The sequence below is a fragment of the Juglans regia genome, chromosome 12 (assembly GCF_001411555.2).
Source record: "Juglans regia cultivar Chandler chromosome 12, Walnut 2.0, whole genome shotgun sequence".
Lineage (NCBI taxonomy): Eukaryota > Viridiplantae > Streptophyta > Magnoliopsida > Fagales > Juglandaceae > Juglans > Juglans regia.
The window spans coordinates 27341659-27368059 of record NC_049912.1 but is presented as its reverse complement, the minus strand read 5'-3'; the positions used below and the strand labels follow the sequence as shown (position 1 = coordinate 27368059).

The 26401-nt window shown below is 36.5% G+C and overlaps 2 protein-coding genes and 1 pseudogene across 3 annotated transcripts; 2 read left to right on the top strand and 1 right to left on the bottom strand.

Annotated features, from left to right (window-relative positions):
* Positions 1-488: 488 nt before the first annotated feature.
* On the bottom strand, positions 489-7796 carry LOC109006116. 2 transcript variants are annotated; one of them, XM_018985293.2, is made up of 16 exons: positions 7345-7796; positions 6333-6726; positions 6048-6225; positions 5757-5896; positions 4672-5672; positions 4459-4576; positions 4163-4307; positions 3620-3688; positions 3457-3502; positions 3200-3352; positions 3003-3127; positions 2786-2865; positions 2548-2683; positions 2166-2349; positions 1959-2041; positions 489-1064 (listed from the first exon to the last, which is right to left on the bottom strand). In XM_018985293.2, the coding sequence occupies exons 1-16, from the start codon at positions 7463-7465 to the stop codon at positions 930-932; spliced, it is 3108 nt and encodes a 1035-aa protein (XP_018840838.2). In that variant the 5' UTR covers positions 7466-7796; the 3' UTR covers positions 489-929. The 2 variants fall into 2 exon arrangements, with proteins under 2 accessions (XP_018840838.2, XP_018840839.2); XM_018985294.2 differs by having other exon boundaries at positions 4459-4559; positions 4667-5672; positions 7345-7795.
* Positions 7797-9472: 1676 nt separating this feature from the next.
* Positions 9473-21732, top strand: LOC109012250 (annotated as a pseudogene).
* An 893-nt stretch (positions 21733-22625) lies between these two features.
* On the top strand, positions 22626-26366 carry LOC109012251 (ras-related protein Rab7). Its single transcript, XM_018993785.2, has 7 exons — positions 22626-22887; positions 23187-23213; positions 23332-23431; positions 24468-24614; positions 24702-24782; positions 24945-25090; positions 26039-26366. The coding sequence occupies exons 1-7, from the start codon at positions 22835-22837 to the stop codon at positions 26106-26108; spliced, it is 624 nt and encodes a 207-aa protein (XP_018849330.1). The 5' UTR covers positions 22626-22834; the 3' UTR covers positions 26109-26366.
* The last annotated feature ends 35 nt before the right edge of the window (positions 26367-26401 follow it).

Below are 26401 nucleotides of genomic sequence, written 5' to 3'. Positions count from 1 at the left end.
GTTTAACTCGCAACTAATTTGCATATATCCAGTTTAATCAAGTTGCATGTCATTGAGAAAAACAAAGCCCTGTGTCCATGCAAATAACTAGTTTTATTAACTTATAATGTTGATGTCTATTTGTTAGTTAATGTTTATGAATATTTGTTGTTTGTCAAATTGACGTGAATCTAGCTGAGTTAATTCAATCCATTTATACCAAAGACGTTAAAATGAGTAAAAATAAGTCATGGTCGAGTCAACTTATTAACATGATGAATTTGTTAAGCAAGTTAATGCAAAAAGAACAGCCGATATGGTATACGTATAATAATATGACAACATTAACAATAACCTGACCCATAAAATCATAATTGCCACCCACCTCAGCAAGCTGTTTCCAGTTTGTATGTGAAACATAATTTTCCTCTTTAGTCCTTGACCTCTGGTGAATCTGTGATTCGTCTCAAATCAAATGTACTCCTCCCCTCTGACTTGAAAAAAATATATATGCTTTTTAATATATCTCCCCTCTCTTTTGTTTTTCTGGAAAAATACCCGAGCGGCTGAGCCCATTAAACAACCTCAATTTCTCAGTGCTATATCATAACAGTCTCCGTTTATTTGAATAAGTGAAGTTTTATCTGAAACAAGGTCTTGAGGAGATATCACTCTGCTTGTTGATGAAGAATATTGCAGCCTCACTTACGGATTTGGAACCCCTGCCATTGCTGATTGGAAAGAGGGGTGTGACTCGTGAAGTCCGGTGAGACTCCTCCCGCTATCTGTGTGGGCTCCCCTGATAGATGGACCGTACTAAGTCCCACACCGAGACAACCAAATTTTCCTGAAATTTTGTGATACAAGGATAGCTTTCTAAAAGATATGTTTGTACTAATATCATGGCTACATTGGGGAGGGAGGGGGGGGAGAGAGATCTGAAATTTCCATTAATTTCCCTTAGATTCAACATATTTATGTCTTTCTTCTTGCAACTGCTTGAAAACATAATCTAACTCCGGAAATGCGGACAAAAGCAGCAGCTCGAGAAGGTCAAAAGCGAGTTGCTTCAAACAAACCGGTGACTGCACAAGAGAGGAAAAAAAAAGTCATTACCACACAACTAAAATAATACCTTAATCCAGAATCAATATTTGTGGAAACGTTACGGCATACAAGATTGCTACAATCTATCTTATGCCAAACCAAAACAAATATGTTCCAATCTAACTTTCCTAAAACAATAAATACTTCTTGAAAAAGGTGGGGGACAGGGGGTCAGCTAAGTCCAGGAAGCCACTTACCAGTTACCATCCACCATCCCAAGAATAAAGACTCTTGGCATACTAATTTTTTTGTTTAACTTAATTATTTCCCTAAAACGCAATTACTAGGGAAACACGGGATTTGCAAGAAGATTCAAATGTTGCCCTCTGATCCAAAAGGATAGCGATTCTATTTTTGTACCATTCCTAATGCCCCAAGTAGTTTATACTTTGAGACACACCCATCTCCACAGACCTAATTCTCAAGGTCCTAAGAAAACTGATGCTTCGGCAAGACTATCTGCTGATCAAATTATCTGAATGGAGATGTATTGATTACAGAGAAACGGTACTGTGAAAAGGACATTGACAAAATTGTGCATGTTTACAACACATATCTCACATTTTCTGACAGTTTTTTCCAGTAAAATCCCATGCATCCTTTATGCCCTGGGAGTATTACAGCATGGTAATTCCAATTAATTGCAGAATAGGAGCGAATGATCCAATGTAGAGGCAACCTAAATGCTTGTCCCATCATCTATTTGCTCGGCACATTTTTTCTAACTGAAGATGTACAAATTTGATTGATACAAAACCAAAAGCAAGTGACAAAGCCAGACGAAAACAATCCATAGACGTTGGTCAGTGAACAAAAATTAGCTTATTAAATGGTTCGAGAGAGAATTTTCAACCTTCTGAGATCAAAATTACCTGAATGAAGAAATAGAGATCCTTTGCACACTGTTCATACTCTTTACGACCAACAAGACCTATGATGGCAGCCGGAGCATTGTCTAGATTCCAAAAAAAAAAAAAAGAAGAAGATAAAGCTATCGAATTTCCAGGATAAGTGACGGGTATTTGTATGTGGTGTTAAAATAGAAAATAACAGGGAACATGCTATACGGATGATCTTACCAATCATTAGCTCATAAACAAACTTTGCACGCCGATCTGCCTCCTGTTGTTGCTCACAAGTGAGTATAGGTGGAGATACCCCTGAATGTTGTCGGTCAAGAGGTGTATTCTGAGATGGGTTAACAGGTGGTGGTGGTCGATGCTTTGGATGCTTGGTTATGAATATTCCATCGGGCCAGAGAATCTATTTGATATTATGGAAGCATGGAAGCCCACATCAGTCATAGACCTTCTACTAATCTTAATCAATGCAGATACTTAAATTCAAACTTGTATCTAATCGTTCATCACCAACAGATCAAATTACAGATTGCAAAAATACACTTCACACCGGCTTAAGCCTAGAATCCAAACTAGATACTTTAACGGCATCAAAGGTTACCTTCTCAACCTGCCTGATCCCTGAAGCAATAACAGATCCCTTACGCAGAAGCTGGATTTTCTCTATTAACCAATCATCAAAGGCATCACCCATTCCTAGTTGTAGTATCTGTTTGGCCACCCAAAATGCCTTTCGCCTGTTATTAACACAATATAATAAGTGTTCAGCAGAAGTTATTCAACTGATCAAATCAAGATGGGATTTTGTTAACCTTAACAAGCAAAAGCATATTTAATACCTGATCCATCCACCATCTTGAAGTTGGAAGATGACATCTACCAAATCTAATATGGGGACACTTAAATTTGTCGGCACCCACTGTGGAGAATAAATGGGTATTACAAACATGATATATTACCTCAGAAATGATAAATTTTTGTTAAAGAAAGCATCACCCAGCACAGAACAAGAAATTGGTTTATTTAATGGTTCCAAAGAAAACAATTAGAGCTAACCTCTGTAGGAAGGAATGGGTCAGCAGCAGCATCATGAAGCGACTCAGATGAACCATTATCATCTCTTCCTTTTACAGTGTTCTCCAAGCTTGAGGGAGAAGATGCATAGTTTTGTGGCCGAGTATCTGAATCACATCAGAATTAACAAATGACATGAAATTCTTTACAAAGAAGTTTCACAGGAGAATGAGACATGCCTTTTGCATTTGATCTCCCATCTGTCACAACATTATTCTTCATCAGGAACATGGACTCCTTATTTTCAGTGCCTAAATCTTCTCTCACGATCGTAGGTCCAAGAAACTTTGGAAGCTTTTTACTCTTTTCAGATGGCTTATCCTCTAGGTCAACTAGAAAGCTCCCAACAGATATGAAGAGATAGGATGAGTCATGATAAGGAAAGGAATCAAAAGATATGACCTAAATTCAGCATGTTGTATTAAAAATGATATACCTGACAAAGTTTCAATTATAGAAAAAGAATTCGAGAATAGATAAGTCTGCAATTTAAAAATTATCAATAAAATTTCTCCTCAAAGAAGCAGAGATCCAAAACTCACCCCTCTTCCAACCAAAGGAAAAAAAATTAAGTCAAAGAGGAGAAGAATATACAGAACCTGGGAGTCAACACTGAGAAAATCCCAAACTTCAATTGATCCTGAAATTCTTGGAAGCTGCATAAGATTCTGAAGAACAAGAAGACGAATGATAGAAACAACAGACAACGGTATTATTAGCCAGCATAGGGAGATAAAAATAGCTAGTAAAGCATAAACCAGAGTTTTTTTTCTCATAGGTAAGCTGAACTCAAATTCCAAGTCTAGTTGTTATTGCTGAAGGTATGAGTATAACCACAATGAGTGGAAAAGTTGGCCTTGGGTGTTCCCATCGCTAAAGGGCGGGACATTATTATATGTCGAGCGGATGATAATCATTCCCCCCTCCCCCCACCCAAAAAAAAAAAAAAGACCGAGTAAACAGACTAGATTCTGGAAGAACTAGCAGTAAGAGATGAGGCACAAACTTATACATCACAAGAAGAAAAGAAAGACCAGAAAAACAAGGTTGATATTCCAATACATCTCAAACAATAGATAGTTCTTCTAAAGAGTTAACTTTCATACTCTAAAAGATAAGAAAAGTGAGATTCAATGCTTGACCTTTAAATACTTGTCAAGCAATTTACACCTTTCTTGAATGATAGGTACATCTAAACCTGTTGATAGAAAACGCTTTGGTGGCAAATGAAGATTATACTCTGGAAACTCTTTCAAACGCCGATGTAGCTCCTCAAAGTGACGAAACCTGTAATGTTTTTAGAAGGAAAAAAAAATCAAAGAAGTCGACTTACAGAAGCCATAATTTATATAACATGATACATGGTTGACTTGTCAGAAAATCACAGAATACATCAATGAAGGATAAAACCAGAATGTTTATTGCAAAATCCTGGCACCTTCTTTTGATTGACCAACTGTTATTATCTACATCTGCAACAGATATTGAATACACAGCAAATGTTTTTGAGCAACTCTTCACAATGTTTGCACCCAATACCTGCAACAGCAAATGAACTACCATTCTTTACGCATATCAGCATTATTAGAAAATTAAAAATTAAGCATGCTGAAATAAAGGAAATTACAGAGCTTTATGGTAAGTACCTCACATCTCAACTTAAAAAATGAAGCCACCGCTAGCGTATCTTGCAGAGAACTGACAGTAAAACTACGACTTTCTGGTATAGGAAGCACAGATGAAGAAGCAGCTGCTCCGCTTTGAACTCTACCCAAATTTTCATTCTCACAGTCATCGCTAGAGTCCTCAGCATTTGCATATCCTTTGGCAGAACTAAGTAAATCCTGTCCATCACCAGACAAGAAGCTTGTTCTCTCAACCTCCTGCCAAATGTGTGTTTTATGACTGCTTAGTCTAGACCTTTTACGACCAGATGGGGTTCTAACTAATCTTTGATAGTGAATATGCCCTTTACCAGTCTTCTTTGCTATAAGGCCTTCAGAATTCTCAAGTGGGTGATGAATGTGAGAAAGAGCCAGATTTCTGTTACCTCTACCATCCCATACTTTAGTTCCAGGAGAATCAAGGCCTGTTACATTGCTAGTTTCTTCATCTTCTGATGTATAAGAAGTACTGCTCCCTGATTCAACCTCCTCCAAATGCGTGATGTTGTGCTTTTCATCTTCTTTAAATGAAATAAATGAAGAGTGACTCGATATGTTCCGATTTGTTGGGAATGATAAGCTTTCTACAGAAAGCTGATCAGTACATCCAAAGTGAACAGCAGTACTATCAGAGTGATTAACCTTGGTTACAGTGTTGTTCTCTTCCGATTTGGATATTGCCTTTGAGCGATCCACTTTAACGGACTTCCCTGCTTGTGATACTTGCTCAATTACCCGATTTTCACCTTCCTTCTTTCTATAGTCTTGATCTGTTGATGATGCATTAGCAGTTGTTCTAGACTGATTATTTTTTAACGGCACAAGTTCAACACCAGTAACAGTAGGATCCAAGAATCTAGAAAAATAGTCAGATGAAATCCTTGAACGCTCATCTGATCTAGTCTGAGATGCCCCTTCTACTGTCAAAGCCCCCTTTTTTGCTTTGCTCATATTAAGGACTAAGGATTCAATTCTTTCATTCATAAACCTGCAAAAAATAAATAAATAAATTGATGAAAAAAAGAAAGTTGATGTAACAATATAAATAAGCAAATAGGGAAGCAACAAATACCTCGGACTTGCTAGGTTTAGGACAGGTCGCATTACTGCACTAGCTAGAAGCTCTCTGGCTATATATCGGAAGAGAAGGCACTCCAGATCTTCAGGCTTGAATGTAGAAGAAATAAGACCATCCATCAGATGCTGCAAAACCTGGGAACAAAGGGTAGAGAAAGCACTGTAACCACAATTCGAGTTTGAAAGAACATAAGGTCAAGAAACCATATTATTTATATTTCCAGGTACAACCTACAAATTCACAGAGTTCAGCATAATTCCCAGAGCAAAGAAGAAAGTAAACAACCTTGTGCTCAGCTTCAGGCGAAAACAGAGCAGGGTGCAATTTGTTCTCGTTAGCCAGGATGTGTCTTAGCAATATTTCTCGGTGTTCGATTGTTAGCGATCCTGAATGTTGCTTTTCAATCTTCACTTGAGTTGCACGAAAAAGCTCCAAGTGAATGCAAACAAGATTAATAAGGTCCCTGCACCATTCTTGGAAAATTAGTTCCCCGGTTAATCAGCTTCTAAATAAAAGGAAACCATAAAAAATCAGGGAGAAATGGCGTGGGGCCATCTTGGGAACTAAAACCTTGTCAGTAGATCAATTAAATTTATATTCCTCGTTCGTGCAGAAATTTCCCCAAGAACCCCATTCACGATGTTCAACAGTTCCTCCGGACCCTCTTTATCAGGTGTCAAGCGAGAGTACCAGAAATCTGTAACCCACTCAGAAACCAGATGTCTTGTGAAGTGATCTATTGCATCCTCAACAACAGGAGAATCCACTTTGCTTCTCCATTCAGAGTTTTCAACATTTTTAGGTAATTCAAGAGGAATCTTTGGAGGAAGAGCATTTGCTGAGGATGGATTGCTGTTGTATGCTGCAGCTTTTCTCCGCATGTCGAAATCCAAAGATATATAACGCAAGCCAATAATTAAGGAGGCAGCAGCAGGCAAGTTGACCCAAACTGAGGAGCTTGTCACTGGTATAAGAACAATAACAACAATTCATACCAATGCAAGAGAAAACATGAAGCTCATACTCGACAAATGATGCATGAAAGATTAATCTCCCAAATGAGGGAGAAACTTGACAGGCATCTTAAGCACATGGTGAAACATCTATCAAGTAACCATGGAGCCTTCATCCAAAATATTTATCACTTCCAATGCACCAAGCACATGCTGAAACTCGCATTGAGTTCTTCATAACCTCAATATACTTTTTTGGGTACTTGAGCATGCGTAATACACATGATGCTCACAATTGTAAGGAAACACGACTTACGAGCCACTAACAAAGATTCTGACAGAAGAAGAGGAATCGTTGTCCATTCCTTATTCCAATGTTCATTACCAAACTCATCGAAACACAGCAGAGAGTCAGAAAGCAAGCCTCCGAAGTAACCGATAGCAACGGACACATAGAATCAAATAACAAACTTAACCTAAAACTATGACAAAAAAGAAAAAATAATGCTCCTATAACCGACTCAAAAAATATCAACTGAGAAAGTACAAAACATGATCATATTTTTCAGCGAAATTACTTATAAAAAAAATATTTTTCAGCGGAATAAAAGTGGGGCAAAAAAACTTACAGGACATGAGGTATGACAATCCGGCGACGCATATGATCAGGACCACAAACCGCTTCTTGCCCTCCTCGACGAGTTCCCAAACCGTCACGTGATGCCTCTGCGAGCTCATTTCGACGAACATCCAGTCTCATTCACATAAAATTGAAAGCTCAGAAAGGTTCATCAGAACTTTGTTATCAACCAAAATCTAAAATTAAAACTTAAACCGACAAATCAATCATTCAATGAATGCGATATGAGTTTCGCCCGGTTCCCGATACCGATTTCCCTGATAATATTGCCAATCAATCACTTAAAGAGGACGAGATCAAAGAAAGGGTATAGAAGGAAAGAGGGAAATGGAATCGAAGCTCCGGGGGGGGGGGGGCGTTTCAACGCGAGGATTTTGCAGTTTCGAACTTTTGGTATATGCTTGCGCGTGATTTCTCCCTCAGTTTCGGTCACTGTCCGATAATGCATTCTTATTTCTTGCGCAGCATATTAATCATGGGTGGCTCTACAACCACCTCTTCCAGCGCTACCGTTAGTTATGTTAGTGTTTTTTTTTTTTTTTAATGTATTTTTTTAACACTTTTAAATATATATATTTAAAATAAATTATAATATTATTAAAATATACTTTCTTAATTATTAAATAAAAAAATAAAAGATAAAAATAAAAAATTACAGCGGTAGCTCCAATAGCTTTTTCCATTGATCATTTTTTTTATAAGTTCCATTAATCATTAAGTAATATTAACTCGAGTCATGACCTATTAAATTTTATTTTTTAAATGATATGTCCTTTTTTTCTTAAGAGGATACGCAATATTTGCATAGCATATAAGTGCATCTAATAGACTAATATTACTCCTAATTTGTATAATAAATTCAATGCATTTTCTTGAGTTTTGCTACATCTATAAAATAATTTTACAAACTGACGTGATTTCATCTGATCTGTTAGATCTAATTTACAATAAAATAAATTTATACTCTGATGAATCACGTCAAATTACATTAATTTGTAAGATTGATTTTGTATAATTACCTTATGGCTAAAGTATTTTCCTTTAAAAAATAGATCTTGTTTTCTGTTTCATTTTGTTTTAAGATTTCAAGACCGTTACACGTTTTGACTTCATTTAATCTAATCACAAAGATGCTAAGTTTTTACTCTTATTGTTCTTAATAAAGTTGGCTGCACTCTTTGATGATTTTTATTAAAGGAACAAGTGAATTTTAAATTTGAGATTTTCAAGTATTTAGATCTCAAATTCTAAATAGGGAATATCTCATCATTATATTTTAAATAATTATCAAATAGAAAAAAAAATGTATCGTATTTTTACATGAATTTTATTATTTAATTGATTTATTTATAAGAAAAATTATCCTCACAGCTCTATATCACACACTTACTTAGGGAAAGAAAAAATAAAATAGTTATTCTATTCAACAGATATGTGATATAGGACTGCTAAATAAAATAACTATATTTATAAAGTCACTTAAGAATGAAAGAATTGTTTAAAAAAAAATATCTTCCTCATTAGACAAATACTCTCTTTCACAAAGACTTGGAAGTTGGAAGCCCAGAGGCCGCTGTATATTATGCCTATTCTACGTTAATGAACGGGCCTGGGCCTGGGCCTGGGCCCCCCATATTCAGTTCGATCTACACCCGAGCAGGGCTGTCAAATGACCAGTGACTGAGAAACGTTCAATACAGTTTTAAGATGGCTAAGTTTTATTTTGAAAATAAAATTTATTATTAAAGAATTAATTTTTTGTATAAATTTCTGATTTATATAAATATATATATTTTTAATATGCAAGACTTACGTATACTATAAAATTGTATATATCATTTTTCATATATATATATATATATATATATATCTGTGTAACTAAACTATGCCTAGTTTCAAATGGTGTCTTGTCTCGTGTATCTATATTTTTTGTGCTTGTTATTGTTTATGCCACGGATGAACATTCAAACATCACATTATGTGCGCCATTCGACTATACTATTACCATCCGACCCAAAAAATGCATCCACGCCGCACGTCCACAGAATCATAGATAAGATAATCCGATCCTAATTTATTAATTTTCTGTGGCATCCGAGACGCGTCCCAGGTGCAGTCAAGCCAAACCCCTAATGGGGGCTAAAATAATAAGGCCGAGAGCCCTAATTCCAAAATTGACAAGCTGATAAACGAAGACAAAAATCGAAGACTCTCCCCGTAGACATGGGGTTTTGTCCTACAAGAAGACTTTTCCATTACATGTGAACCCTACAGATTGATTAGGAAAAAAAAAAAAAAACGAAAAAACAAAACCACAAACGGACCATCGATCGTACCCGTATGTTCTATATATGCATATGTAAACTTGGAGCCTTGTTGGGTGCGCATATATATATGATTTGAATGTCTCTCTTACTTTACGAGCAACTAAACCGCTGGCTGGTTCTTGCTTTTTGTATCTTAGAACCGTCTTCAAGACACTCTGAATCGAGTGCCACTGCTGATCTCTCGGAGCTCTTCTCCATCTTACTCTGAATATGCCTCTCTCCACTCTTGCTTCTCTTCCTCGGCCTTCATTCTCTCGCTGATTCTTGTTTCTCCCCGTGAATATCGTTTCTGATATCAAGAAGGCAACGCTGAGAATATCCACCGCCGATTTACCCATTGTCGCGACTACGTTGTGGTGTTTCTCTTAATCAGAAACGGGCCCACCCCCACATTCTTCTTCTTCTTCACTCAACCATGTGATCACATGCAACTACTCTATTCTTTCTCTTTCATCTCAGCCATCAGCTTTAAAAGCACAAACGACTTGGAGGAAATAGGGACTCCGACCCTCGCCGAGAATATCGGCTGTGATGTCGGCTCAGACACCATCTCAGGAGGTCGATGAATACTCTCCTCCTCAGCCGCCGCCTACGGAATATTTTCCGCCGGTACTGCAGCCTCTTCCTCCTCCGCCGCGAACTGGGGGCTTGGCGACCGGGGCACTGATAGCCCACGTAGTGGGGATAGTGATGGGAGTGTTGACTGTGCTTGTGGCGGTGGGCTCTTGTGTTATTTGGCTTAGGAAGAAGAGAAGACGAGGTGATAACAAAGAGTCTGATGGTCTCCCACAAGGAGCCGAAGGTGAGGTTCTTATTTTATTTACGGAAAACACTACTCCCATCGAGGATGTCTACCAAGTTTTTGTACTATTTATTTATTTTTTACGGTTAAGTTAATATTTTTTAATGGATTATAATTTTTTTTAAACATTTAAGGGGTTTAAAAAATATTTTAAAAATAAAAAATTTCATGTTCGTGATTCCTCTCGGTGTAGCAACGTTATGAAAAATGTTAAATATATTTAAACTTTTTTAAAAAGAAATTTAATTTTTTACGTATCAATTATTGATATATTGAAAATTATGATATTTAAATTTAAAAAGAAAAATAACAGAACGAGTGTTATAAGTAAAATAATAAATAAAATTAAAAGTACATATAATATAGCGCTTATTTATACTGTTATTCGTTTTTTTTTTTTTTTTAAGTATTAGTTCAATTTATTGTTGTTTGCTTTTCCTATATATCTTATTTTTGTTTATAATTCTAAGGTCTTGTTTGGGAATTACTTATCTCAACCCATCTCATTTACTTTCTAAACACCACTTAAATATAAATATATTTAATGTCAAAATTTTAATATTTTCATCTAATCATTATAATTTTTTTAAACTTAAAAAAAAAATATAAAAATTAATTCAACTTTTTTAAATTCTAAAATTAAAATTATATTATATAAATATTTTAACTTTATAATAATTTTATTCATTATTTTCTCTCTCATTTTTCAAAATTCAATAAAATATCTTAACTTAAATAATTTCACTATAGTTCACAAATTATTTTACTATTATTTATAAATTTCTTATCTAATCTCATTTTACTAAAATTAAACTGTCGACTTATTTGAGATTATTAGTTTTGCTGTAGAAGCCGTTAAATCTCGATTTATAGTTCGGTTTGTTTTCTGGGAAAGTTCGAGTACTGATTGACTAACATATTTTAATACGTTGGCTATTAGTGCAATTTTTTTATTTTTATAAAAATAAATTCATAAATTGATATAATTTCATATAATATATTAGATCTAATTTACAGTGAAAGTAGTGTTACAGTCTAACGTACCACATCAAGTTATGTTAGTTTGTGAGTTTATTTTTATAAAATCTCTTTCTTCTCAAGTAATGCTAGATATAATCATGTAGTATATAAGCATCTTACAATTCTTTTGAATAAGAGTATAGTTCACTATTAAAAATTTAGTTTTTTTTTTCATTATATGGGCTCTCCATTTACTTTTTTTTTTTTAAAAAAAAATTACACAACGCTTACATATTCTACAATTATAAATATCATTTTTTTTCTATAAGTTATTTAGGGATTTTCTCCTCAATGTTCTTGAACCCATTATAATAGGTAAGGATCCTATACCAAGTTTTCTTTGCCAGCGAACTATGTTTTTTAAGCATAACTCCCTCCATCCCAGCAGCAGCTGCCACTGAAAGCTTAAGTGGAGAATGAGGATATGGTGAACGATCCTTAAGTACTGTATAAGGAAACCAGAAAATGCTAGAATGGCATTCTGAAAAATAGTGCTTTATGTGTTCGGCGTAATGGTGATGTACCTCAACTTTGCAGTGAAATATTTTCAGCAAGAACTTGGTGGCCAAACTCTTATAAAATTGCATATTTTTCAGTAAGGAGACAATTACATGATTTTGACATTGTGGAAACCATATGGAATAAGCTGGAGTTGGACTTGGTATTTTATGAGTCAACTTCGCACATAGTACTATGACTGACGAAGTTCATGTGGTTATCATCCTTTAAGATTGTAGATTCCAGTCTATGAACCAACTGATCATGACAAAATTACCCTACAGGGATCTAACGAAGTTGACAATTTATTTGGGGTACGAGTGATCTCTTTATGATGACTAGTAACAGCTAACTAAATTTTCTAATGAGGTTTGTTAGGAGTTGAGTGTAAAATTATGAGCCGCAGTAAATTTGGTAGCTTGATCTACGGGTAAGGTTTAGAAATCAAACAATATATATATATATATATATTTATATTATAGCAGCTAGCGTTGGTTGACTTATTTTGTGAAATAAAGGTGTCGATAAGCAAATGAAAATGAAGGCATGATTAGATCGAGGGGACTATCTATGGGCTAGCTTTTGATTAATATGCAGTACAAGACTGATCATGACGACTAATGATGGAAGCTGGTTTAATTATTGCAAATTAAAGAGCAGTACTATATGTGTCTGTTAGACGCAGCATGAAATAATGGAATTCACCTCAATGAATATTTGTATTGATGTACTGGTACATATATACAAGGAAAGGAATAAAAGTTTGTTATATGTAACCGTAGAGAATAACAGAAAAGATTCTAAGCTACGGTGCCATTGCTTGTCTGCTGCACACTACGTGTTTGTGATAAGTTCCCTTTATACATGGCAGAGTCCAAAACAGAATCAGGAGCAGGGGTATATATCTCAATACGCCCCTTCGAGTCCAACGGTGTATCTACAACTTTGAGACTCGATTTGAATTGAAGAAATTTGTCAGCTACCAGTGGTTTTGTGAATATATCTGCAATTTGATCCTTGGAGCTTATGAAAGAGACTGTAAGTGTGTTGGCAGCTACCCTATCTCTCACAAAATGGAAATCAATGTCCATGTGTTTGGTTTTTGAATGATAGATAGGATTGGCTGAAAGATAAGTCGCACCTAGGTTGTCACACCATAAAATGGGGGCTTGAGATAGCTTGATACCAAGCTCACGGAGCACTGTCTGTAACCAAATAAGTTCAGCTGCTGCAGAGGCTATTGACTTGTACTCAGCTTCGGTTGAGGATCTAGCAACAGTTTGTTGTTTTTTTGAGCTCCAAGATATGAGATGGTTGCCAAGGTAGATGCAAAACCCTCCCGTGGAACGGCGATCATCTGGACAGCCCCCCCAGTCAGCATCAGAGTAGGCTTGCAGTGTAGAACTTGAGTTGGAAGCAAAAAAGAGACCATTATTGATGGTGGCTTTTAAGTATCGAAGGATACGCTTGACTGCACTCCAGTGAGGAACTTTGGGAGAGTGCATAAATTGACAAACCTTGTTGACTGAGTATGAAATGTCTGGTCTTGTTACTGAGAGGTATTGCAAACCTCCCACAATGCTTCGGTATAATGTAATATCCTCAAATTCTGGACTGTCAAACTTTGATAGCTTGAGGGAGGCGGCCATTGGGGAGGTCATGGGTTTGGCATGAAGCATATTGCTTCTGCTGAGAAGATGTTTAATGTATTTTCTTTGGGATAAAACAAGTCCATCAGCAGTATAATCAACCTCAATACCCAAGAAAAAGGAAAGTGGTCCTAAGTCTTTTACTGGAAAAGCAAACCCTAGATCAGAGATGAAAGTAGTAATGGCCGACTGTTTTGAGGATATTATTACTATGTCATCCACATATATAAGTAAATACATATGAATGTCATTGTAATTAAGAATAAACAATGAGGGATCGGCTTTAGAGGCAATAAAACCGTAGTCAAGGAGCCAAGAACTTAACTGAGCAAACCACGCTCGTGGTGCTTGCTTAAGGCCATAGATAGCTTTCTCAAGCTTGCAAACGTAAGAGGGCATAGAGGGATCCACAAATCCTTGTGGTTGCTGCATATACACACTATCAGTAAGCACACCATGTAGAAAAGCATTTTCAATGTCAATTTGATGCAAGAACCAGCCACGAGAGACAGCAATTGATAAAAGTAATCGAATGGTTGAGGGTTTTACTACTGGACTGAAAGTATCATGAAAATCAACACCTGGTTGTTGATGAAAACCTTTGGCAACGAGACGGGCTTTTCGTCTCTCAAAGGAGCCGTCAGCACGGGTCTTTGTCCGAAATACCCAGCGACATCCCAGCACGTTCATGTCAGGAGCAGGAGGAACTAAAATCCATGTGTGGTTCCGAAGTAGAGCCTCATGTTCCCGAGCCATGGCGTCCTTCCATTCTCTGTGTTTGACAGCTTCGGCAAAGCTTGATGGATCATCCGGTACAACTGCAGAAATAGTGAAACAATTTCGAGTAGGATAGAGTATGGTTCCATCATTAAATCTTCTGGGACATGAGGTATTTGTCTGAGACCGAGTGATGATAGGTGAGCGTGGGGGATTAGGGCATGGAATGGGGATTTCCGAAACAGAGTCGGGAGATGTATCTGAGGAAGAGGATGAAGAATGTGGGTTTTGTGGGCCGGAGTGAGAGGCAGGAGGTATTGGGTCATTGTTGAGTGCAACAGATGGGCCTTGGGTTCTTGGGTGTGGGCCGAGAATGGAGGGAAGGAGGATTGGTAAGGGAACGGTAGGAGAGGTAGGAGTTGCGGAATGAAGAGTGGGCCGAGGTTTGGACAGTGGGAAGGAATTTTCATTGAATTGTACATCACGAGAAATGTACATGCGATTATTATTTAAATCAAGACACTTGTAACCTTTATGAGCTGGACTATAACCTAAGAAAAGACATGAAGTGGACCGAAAGTTTAATTTGTGAGAAGAATAAGGTCGAAGATTGGGCCAGCATTCACATGCAAAGACTTTGAGAAATTTGTAATCATGTTCTTGATGATATACCAAAGAATATGGTGATTTGTTTTGTAGAACCGGAGTTGGTAAGAGATTAATTAGAAACACTGCGGTTTCAAAAGCCTCGACCCAATAAGAAAAAGGAAGTGAGGCGTGAGCTAGGAGAGCAAGACCCGTTTCTACAATGTGACGATGCTTTCGTTCAATGAGACCATTTTGTTGGTGAGTGTGAGGACAAGAAAATCTGTGAGTAATGCCAAGTTGTTTGCATAGAGGGGTGAGAGGTTTAAACTCGCCTCCTCCATCGGTTTGCAAGGTAATGAGCTTTTTATTAAATAATCTTTCAATGAATGGCAAAAAATGTGAGAAAATTGAGAGGACATCTGATTTTAATTTAAGAGGAAAAATCCATGTAAAGCGCGTAAAGGAATCCACAAATGAAAGATAATATTTATAGCCATTTCTTGAAACATGATGAGATGGACCCCATAAATCAGCACATAACAGTTGTAAAGGCTGAGTATAATGGGCCCGTTTTGAAGGAAAAGAAAACTGATGACATTTTGCTAAGGGGCAATCTGAGCACTGGAAGGCAGAATCCGAAGGAGACAGTGGCAAATTCTTGGACCGCAGAACATTGGAGACCAAGGTTAAGGAGGGATGCCCAAGTCTTCGATGCCATTGATCCATGGAGGTTCGTTCACCAATGTGAGTTGATGGAGGTGGCGAAGTGAGTGCAGTGGATGGAAAATGATAAAGTCCATCACGGGTTGGACCAGTGAGGAGGATTTTCTCTGTTGCTTTGTCCTTTACACAAAAGTGAGTGGAGTGAAATTCAAAATAGCATAAGTTATCAGTGCAGAATTGAAGCACAGAAACTAAATTTTTTGTGATGGCTGGAACGTGAAAAATATTCTTGAGAAGAAAATTGGATGAGTTTACGGAAAAAGAAGAGTCACCAGAGTTTTCGATGGAAAGTCCATTGCCGTCTCCTACTCTGATTGTTTCACCACCTGCATATGCTTCAGATGAAAGATTCAAGTTAGACAAATCATTTGTAAGATGATGTGTGGCTGCAGAATCTGGATACCACAGAGAGTCCGAAGGTTGAGTCTGAGCTGTGTAATTTGCAGAGAAGTTGTTGGGAGCTTCATATTGGTACGAGTGGTTGAAACGATGTCGGCATTGAAGTGCTACGTGCCCTGCCTTGTTGCATACCTGACACGTTGGGCGTTGAGCATTGTATTGTTGAGATGAATTTGATGGATATGGAGGTCGGCCTCCACGACCATTGGAAGGGTAACGTCCTCGACTTCGTCCTTGTCGTCCGCCTCGAGTGGGTCCTCGACTTTTCTGATCTCGTGAAGTGTAGTTTGCTGAGGGTTCCAGAGAAGAGGAAATGGATCGAGTTGTATGGGTGAGTCTGGACTCATGGATTAAAAGAAGTTGGTAAAGTTCATGGGAGGAGACTGGAGTGGGTCTGGTGGTGATAGAGGTGACGAACAGTTCGTAAGATGGACCAAGTCCATTTAACAGATAAGTAACAATGTCCTTATCTGATAAAGGACTTCCAGAGGCTGCTAGAGAGTCTGCAAGAAGGCGAACTTTGCCGAAATAGTCGGAGATAGATTGGTCACCTCTGGACAAGTTTGTGAGTTGAAAACGAGTTTGAAAATCTTTGGCATGAGAGTGAGAGGAATACATGGACGAGAGAGAAGTCCATAGCTGATGAGCCGTTTTAGATGAGAGAACGTGACCCAAAACAGAGTCTGAAAGAGAGGAGAATAGGATGCTAAGAACGAGTTGGTCGGTGTGTTTCCATGAGTGAAACTCAGGGTTGGGTTTCGGGTTTGAGGAAGAAGAATCGGGAAGAAATTCTGATGGAGGTTTGGAAGAACCATCAGCAAAAGAGAACAGATCCTGCCCACGTAGGTAAGCAGAAACTTGAACACTCCATAAGAGGTAATTATCGATGGAAAGTTTTGTGGAAACAATGTGGGAAAAGGAAGGGGTAGCGGAAGAGTGAGGGGTGGGTGGATTGTTTGTCATTGATTCAGAATCGGAGGGACTAGTGGTCTGTTGGCTCTGATGCCATGTTAGACGCAGCATGAAATAATGGAATTCACCTCAATGAATATTTGTATTGATGTACTGGTATATATATACAAGGAAAGGAATAAAAGTTTGTTATATGTAACCGTAGAGAATAACAGAAAAGATTCTAAGCTACGGTGCCATTGCTTGTCTGCTGCACACTACGTGTTTGTGATAAGTTCCCTTTATACATGGCAGAGTCCAAAACAGAATCAGGAGCAGGGGTATATATCTCAATAGTGTCTACCTGCAGAAAGAATATTTTATATTGAATGCAGCCTCATGAATTATTTTCATTTTTGGTTTATGTTCTTTTCATCAACATGTTTTAATTTGGTTGAAAATATATTGGATCGATCTCATTCATGAAAAGGTTATATTAGTATTGTTTCAATTTTTAATTAGATGATATTATCTTGTTACATATTTGTGAAACTAATTATATTTTTAATATATCCTACCCATGTTTGTTTCCTTGTTAATTTACCCAGCTCCCCAAGAAGTTGAATCAAATATCCAACCATTTCAAGCCCCCTCTCCTCCACCATATCCTTCAGTGAAAAGCAATTTGGACCCCGAAAAACCAAGCGCCCCACTACTTTCTCCTGACTATGCCTGGCGTCCTTCACAAAGTTCATTTTCTTATGAAGAATTATCTATGGCATCAGATCAGTTCTCCGATGCCAACCTTCTTGGCCAAGGTGGCTTTGGTTTTGTACATAAAGGAGTCCTTCCTAATGGGAAAGAGGTTGCAATAAAGCATCTGAAATCTGGAAGTGTACAGGGGGAACGTGAGTTTAGGGCAGAGGTTGAGATCATTAGCCGTGTCCATCACAAACACCTTGTTTCACTGGTTGGATACTGCGTTGCTGGTGCCCAGAGAATGCTTGTTTATGAGTTCATCCCAAACTGATCCACCTTATATTTTCATCTACATGGTAAATCCTTTGATCAGTAGTACTCATGATGTTTATATATATTTTGTTATTTCTTTTGATCTATAACTTGGATTTTATTTTAGACATTTCCTTTCCTTGATCTAGCTAGGTTATATATTATGATTCATGTTCTTTACATGATTAGAACAAATGTGTATAGATATAAGTTAAAAAGGGGATCAACTTCCCACCCAATTCATATTAATGGTACTACTTCTTGGGTGTTGAACATATCTGAGTACTGATCTTATCTTCTTACATTAATTAACAGAATATGTTCTATGAATCTATTGTAACTGAAATAATAGAGCAAAAACTTATCCTGTCCCTTAGACAATGCATTTAAGAAGGGATCAGGTCCATAAGCATAGTCTTGGTGCTTCGATTGTTTAGGTCCATTTTTCTATTTAATTTTCCGTTTCTAATCTTCACATGAATTGTTTTTATTGGAATGAGATTTTTATTCATTCAAGGAGAAGAATTATAACATTACAAAATCAATGCGAATAAGAATATATATCAATAATGCATAGTAAAACTTCTTAAACATGTGGATTTATTACTCGTACCAGATGATTGCACGGCTTGTTTGTATTTTGTATTGAAGATCTTTTTTGGAAATTTATGGGATTTTTAGAGACAATTTTTACAAATGGGTTTTTTGGGTGGCAAGAGCGGCCTGTAAAACATATGTTTGGATAGAGAGTTTTTTAAAGATATTTTATTAGAGGTTGGAAAGGTGGTGAGTGCATGCAAATAATGTTTGGAGTGAAAAATATTAGTGAGAGATTTTTTGGTTTTATGAAAATTGTTTGGGTTTGTGTTTTTCAGATTACGAAAAACGATTTAAATGATTAGATCACAACTATTTTTGAGAGATGAGAAAATTTTTTGGTGGTGATGAGACATTAATTGGATTGAAGGCACTTTTTCATAAGATGTGGGGTGATAAAAAGATGAGAATAATTATTTAAGAATATAATTTCTCCTTTAAAAATTGAGATCGAGGTTTCTAACACTTGTTTTGTGAGTCTAACGTTAAACTAGTTTGTACTTCCATACTTCTACACGACATTTCAATGGAGAAAATTAAATGGTACTACAGGAAAGGAGAGACCGGTTATGAACTGGCCAACCAGAATGAAAATAGCTCTAGGCTCTGCAAAAGGACTGGCATACCTGCACGAGGACTGTGAGTTTACTTTCTGTACAATCTACATGAGATTCTATACATTGCAAACCTTAGGAATCTTTCTGATTTTAGGTCCACTTTCCTTCTGAGTTGAATGTACATTCAGGTCACCCGAAGATCATACATCGTGACATCAAGGCAGCTAATATTCTTCTGGATTATAACTTTGACGCAATGGTAGGGTTTGCTGGTGCTTTCATATGACCATTAGTATCTGCAAGTGAATTTCTGATGTGCTAGATATAAAGTAGGGATTAGCTTGGTTCAAAATGGGTCTGGGAGAAGCTGCCATGATTTGATTTTCTTTTTCTTTTTTTTAAAGAAGGAAAACTACACTTTAAAACTTTTTTTTCCCAATATGATCACCAAAATTATAAAGTTGTCACCTTCTAACTACCACTGCTTTGCAACCCACCCCCCTCCTTTAAAATCCAGTTTTAAGGCTATGTCATGCATGTTACAAATTTTTATTAATTTTAGTGGCTTGATCACAATGAGGGATAGATGCAAAGGGAGTGGTAGTTTAGGTGGGGTAAAGTGTGATTTTACCTAAAATAATTATCGATTACCTTTCGCCTCTTCTTCTAATCACAACAAATTACAGGTATTGCATGCCATTTAATTCCATAGTTTCTGTTTACATGGCCTAAGCTATATGGAAACCTCGAGTTTCATCTGGTACCTAAATGCTTCTTTAATATCAACTTTTATGTCATTTAATTGCATAGTTTCTGTTTGCATGCCCCAGCTTATATGGAAAAGCTTCAGTTCATCTGGTACCTAAATACTTATCTAATATAACTTCTATGATGCGATAATTTACGCGGATATTTTTTCAGGTTGCAGATTTTGGGCTGGCTAGATTTTCAGCAGATACTGATACTCATATCTCCACTCGGGTGATGGGAACTTTTGGGTAAGATTCATTTCTGTCTTCTGTAGACGAAGCTATATATGGAGCTGCCTTTGTAGTTTCGAAGCAATTCCAACGCTAAAAAGCAGTGAGGATTTGGCTACTTTATTTTAACCTTTTATTTTTTAGTCTGAATATCTTGTAATTAAGAATCTACAGTTCGCCAAATGCAGTTACTTGGCTCCGGAGTATGCTGGTAGCGGAAAGCTCACTAGTAAGTCAGATGTCTTCTCCTTCGGCGTTGTGCTTTTGGAGTTGATTACTGGATGTCAACCTCTCGATAAAACTCAACCCTTCACTGGCGATAGCATGGTTGAGTGGGTGCGTATGCTATTTAATAAGCACGAGTCTTTAAATTACTTCATATTGGCGGGTGTAATCAGATCATTTTGGGATGAGTTTTACTCTTTTTATTGTTATTATTATTTTTTTTTTTTGTTTTTTTCTTGTGGGGTGGGTTCACTTAGGATAAAAAAACCCTTGTGTTTTGGCTCATTTCTCAATTTATGTCATGGAATCTTAGGCGAGGCCTTTGCTCAAGCAAGCTTTGGAAAATGGAAACTTTGATGCTCTTGTTGATCCAAGGTTGCAGAAGGATTACAACTCTACCGAAATGTCCCGAATGGCTGCTTGTGCTGCTGCTTGTGTGCGTCATTCGGCTCGGAAGCGGCCAAGAATGAGCGTGGTAAGTCTACCAAGCTCTAATGTTGGAATAATTGGTTCTATTTCAATCAAACCCAAAACTACAGATGAACCTACCCTTTTCTGCGTCTTTGAAATGTATAGCCCATCTCTGCTTGTGTATTTCTAATATTTCTGTCATGGTTTCATAAACATACATGGGATATAGGTATAGTCTTGATTTTGTGCGAAGTTTTGGTTGGTTATTGATCTTTCTTATGTTCAAAATAACCTGTACATTTATGGAACCAGTACAAAAACGTTTTTCTATATGATGGTATAACCCCATTACCAATTTACCATTCTTGATAAAAAGCGCAGGTAGTTAGATGTTTGGAAGGAAATTCTCTGGATGATCTAAATGAAGGAATCAAAACTGAGCACAGCATGGCTTTTGATTCGGATCACGGCTGGAGTCAATACAATCAAGCTGACTTGAACAAATTCAGGGAGATGGCGCTAGAAAGCCGAGAGCAATGCACCAGTGAGAGCAGCGGGCCTTTCTACGGCTCTGCTCCTCTCCAATCTAGCGAAAGCCAATAAACTACCCAAGAGATGGATTTAGGAAAAGTTAAAGAATGATTTCCAATACTTGGGTTAACTATCTGTCACTGTCAAGTGCTTGAACGGTGGTGGACTGAAGTCATTGTGAGCTTTGGTTGGCTCAGTCCTATTGGTTGTATCGGCCGGTGGCCATCTCTTTTACATTTCTTTTATTTTCAAGTTGGGTTATGGTCTATTTACTGGTTGTTAGCTTTGTTTGAACTGTCCTTATTTTTACAGTCTTGCTAATTTGGCCTCTGGCTCATTAGTCCGTGAGAGGACGGACTTGTGAAGGCAGACAAAAACTCAATCAAATACTTATTTCCTTTTGTATCCTCATCTTCTTTTCCTATTTTATCTAGTAATTTCGGGTGTGTTACACTATCTTGCTTGATGATTCCACCTTTCTTGTAAAGTTTATCTTTTCCTAATTCTTGTCCCCAATAATATTGTCTAATTTTTTCAAACCTTGCAATGAGAAAAAAATATTTCATGCTTGATCCTCTGTCAAACCCATTGCTTGTGCTGTCACTTGTTGAGCATAAAAGATTGGGGTTGGGATGAGGGATTTATTTGTCATCTAAACACTTTATTAGATGTACTGTTCTCGATAATATAATTTTTCTAACTAATAATACGTCTAATTTTTCTTTATAATTTTATTTTAAATAAAAGGTAATTTTATAAAATTTGAAATTTAAATAAATAAATGATTTTAGTATTTTTTTTTATAAAAAAATAAAACATTGCATTGATTTTTTATAAAATAAGTTGTAATATAAATTAGAATAAATCTTTACAACCTCCCAATACTCCACATTCTACATTTTTTTTTAATTTTTTTCTTTTATTAAATATTTATTATATGAATAATAAATAAAAAATTTGAAAGAATTAAAAAAAATAAACTCAAAAAATATTAAAAATTTTAAAAAAATATGGAGTATAGAGTGTGGTGGAAGTTGTATAGCCTATAAATAAATGAGCAATGCTAGGTACAGTCCTCAAATGGAGACTGCAATACAAGCCTAGGCTATTTTAACAATTTTAAAAATTATAAAATTATCCCTCCTAAAATGATATTTTCTCTCATTTAATAATATGTCTGCACATACAATCCCCACTTGAGGACTGCAAATATAATTTCTCTAAATTATAAGATCATGATTATTATTTTCAACAATATTATTTATAATACAACCTTTGTACAAATTTTCTATTCTGATGAGATGAGATGACCAAACTCGTGAATGATACTCAAAACCAAGGGTATATTCGAGATCTCGGAATCTCCGGAGGACCGAAACTGTGACCTCGCTGGCGTTCTATCATTGGCCTTCCCCTTCAAAATAGTAACCCACGAAAAACGGGAACTCTCAAATTAAACTCGAAGCAGGTACCCAAAGATTTCCTTCTTAATTTTCCCCAATTTTTTTTTCCTCTCCCTGAAACTTTAAATTCAAGATTCGCAGCTCTGATCCATGGCTTCTCGTCGGCGCATGCTTTTAAAGGTCATTATCCTCGGCGACAGCGGGTAATTATTATTGCATTTTTTTATTCGCGTTTTCTTAAATTTAAATTGGTTGCTGAGATAATGGATAAACTAGTGTTTTATGTTGGTTTTTTTGTTATATAAAAGGAAAGACGCAGCTCAGTTAATTGTTTTTACTAGGTTTAGTTGACTGGCTGTTTTGTAGAAAATGAAGTAATATCGTTTTGGGGAACGAAATTGAATTTATTTTATTTAACATCTTGTAATTTTTAACTTTTGTTTAACATTTTTTACTTTTTATAAATTTGGATTAATATTCGATTTTCTGGATCGTTTGGCAGGGTCGGGAAGACGTCACTGATGAATCAGTACCGTCTCAAACCTAGATCTTGAATTTTTGTTTTCTTAGATTTAGTTTTTTATTCAGTTTTGGTTTGTGTGATGGCTGGTTTTCTATTTGATTTTTGTTGACTTTTTTTCGATTAGGTATGTGAATCGTAAGTTTAGTAATCAATACAAGGCAACCATAGGAGCGGATTTTCTGACCAAGGAAGTTCAGTTTGAAGATAGGTTGTTCACATTACAGGTTAGAGCGATGAGCACACACTTTTTTTTCTTGGATTTCTATTGAATAAATATTTCCATGTACGAGCTTTCGTAGTGTTTATTATGCAATAACTGTATCCGAAGAAAATTGTCATCAGTTAAAATTTCTTTACGTGCTTCATGGAATTCTGGAATAGTAACATGAAGATGGTTCAAGTACCATGCTTAAGTGAATTCGGGATTAGTAAAATGAAGATGGTTTGAATACCCTTTGATTTTCCATACAGAAGATAATACTTATATATATATATATATATATATATATATATTAAAATGCTCATGAAAGTGGTTACAGTTAGATTGAGGTTCCATTCATTTGGTCTCAAGTCTTCAAAATTTTTTTTTTTTTTGGGGGGGGGGGGGGGGTTTGAAGGGCATTAATGTCAGGGAAGAATGGTAAAATAGCCTTTGAATTTGCAAGTTTGGACGCCTTTGAGTTATTAAAAGTAAAATAGATATCGTACAATAGAAGCATAAAGTTTTGCCAATGTCATATTTGGTTTCATATCTTTTATGCTACTTCTTATACCAAGGTTGGGGGTTGGAAGGTTTTCTTGTAGAGTTAGCACTGAAATTTTGTCAATTCAAAGCACACAAGTCTGTAGAATTGGAAGGATAAGTGAAAAATGATCTGTGAAAGTCTTTTTTTAAAGCTTGTTTTGAGTTTAGTTGAAACCAAATTTTGGTAGTTGCGATATGACTTTCTGTGGTTGAGTTTATAATGAAGAGGTTTTTTTGACCAAGAATATTTCTTATGTGCTTGAACATATTATGTTTTTAATGCATGTCATAATATGCATGATATTGAGTTGTCGCCTGTGTTGTTTTTACATGTGTATATTGTAGGCAGTAATTACTGTAAAATTGTACCTTATATCCACAAGGGTGGTGCATCAACCAAGAGATTTATCTTGTGTAGATGTCATGTGGAGCTTTTATTCTCCACTTGGCAAGAAGATGTGGAAATTGTCTCAATTATTACTTTTTAGCTTGACAGCTCTTATTCATGTTTATAGATTTGGGACACTGCTGGGCAAGAAAGGTTTCAAAGTCTTGGTGTGGCTTTCTACCGTGGTGCAGATTGCTGTGTTCTTGTGTATGATGTGAATGTAATGAAATCATTTGATAATCTTAACAACTGGCGGGAAGAGTTTCTGATTCAGGTAGCACTAACCTATTGGCCACTCATAATAACTCCTACATTTAAAGGAAGAGTGACTGAAAGTTATGGTTGGTTTATTTGATGTCAGGCCAGTCCCTCTGACCCTGAAAATTTCCCATTTGTTGTGCTGGGGAACAAGATAGATGTTGATGGTGGGAATAGTCGAGTGGTGAGTTGTTTTCACTGTTGACATGCTTTTTTCTTGCCTTCGGTGATTCGAACAATCTCAAAATTTAGCAATATTGAACAGTGGGTTCTCTTTGGATGCTTTGGGATATTTATTTGCTGCTGTTCTTACCAAAAGCACATGCATATTTTTCTTTGGTTGCAGGTTTCTGAGAAGAAAGCCAAAGCATGGTGTGCTTCCAAAGGAAACATACCGTACTTTGAGACTTCTGCAAAAGAAGGATTCAATGTCGAAGCTGCTTTCGAGTGTATTGCCAAAAATGCACTGAAGAATGAGCCTGAAGAAGAAATGTGAGTCTTGTACTATATTGAAGTGCTAAATACTATCAGTTTGATAACATACCCTGATTTCTGAGGCTAATTTATAGAGACCTATATCTCCTGTTAATTAAGAGGTACTGGGAATTTAAGTTTTCTCTCAACCATCTTAATTCTAGAAATCAGAATGGGGTTTTTGGGGGTTCAGGATACCAGATAAATCTGACAAGTGAAAATGAACTAGGAGCAAAGAAATAAATTTGAAAAGAAACTGGTGCTAAATGCCTTGGCCTATTTTTGGTGGAGTTGTGCAGCATCTGCTTGATTGACTGGAGTTGTGCGGTTGGAAATGTGGTTTAAACGTGTTTTGCAGTTTGTTGTATTTTGATTTTCTTGTTTTCAGTATAAAAACTGACCCTGAAATATGTATAACGAGTAAATTGAAACAGAAATCTGATTTGTGCTTTCATTTCTTCCTTCCGAAACTGCTGCTTGTAGATCTGTTTCTTCATATCTAAATTTATGCAAATTTTGGGATTCATTCAGTTTGTGGAGCTTATAATTAGGCAATTTGAAAGTGAATTCCTAGCGCTTTGAGCCATTGCGTCACGTCCTCTGTCCTTAATAAAACAATCGGTAGATCATGGGACATGCTTGACTTGAAACAGCAGGGTTTGATCCAAGTATTCATAGAGTTTAGTAGCCAGTATAATTAAAAATAAATAACTTTATGGCCTGCATGAGCGCCATGAGAGGATGGCATAGCATCTGATAGCAGCTCAGTTGTAGAACCTCCCATCTCATTTGGTAAATGTGGAGTGAATTATGATAATCATGGATTTGATGTTGAATGCACGTGAATCTGTCTCCTTGTAATTTTGTTTCTCTCTTCTTATAAGTATCAAGTCATGTTAGATACCCAAGTTTTTTATCACTGTACTAATTGATTCCTTTGGTTTTTTTGTTTGGTGATAATGAAAGATACCTGCCTGACACGATTGATGTTGCGGGTGGAGGGCGGCAGCAAAGATCAACAGGTTGTGAGTGTTAAAAGAATTGTTGGAGCAGCCCTGTTGGTTCCTCTGATTGCAAGATAAGAGCTGTCACTGATACTCGATGATTTTTTAAGTGACTCATTTTAACAGTCATTAATCTTGGGAAGAAGGTTATAAAATTTGTTGTGTTGTGTCATAAGTGGGTCAGAAAAGGCATATTGATCGTCTTTGTATTGTTTCTTTTCATGTTACATGTCTGTATTCCACCTTTTATCTCTGTTCAACTGGAAATGTAAATTGTACCTGACTGCCAAGTTTGCGAGCATTTATAATGGAAATTTTTTTAAAA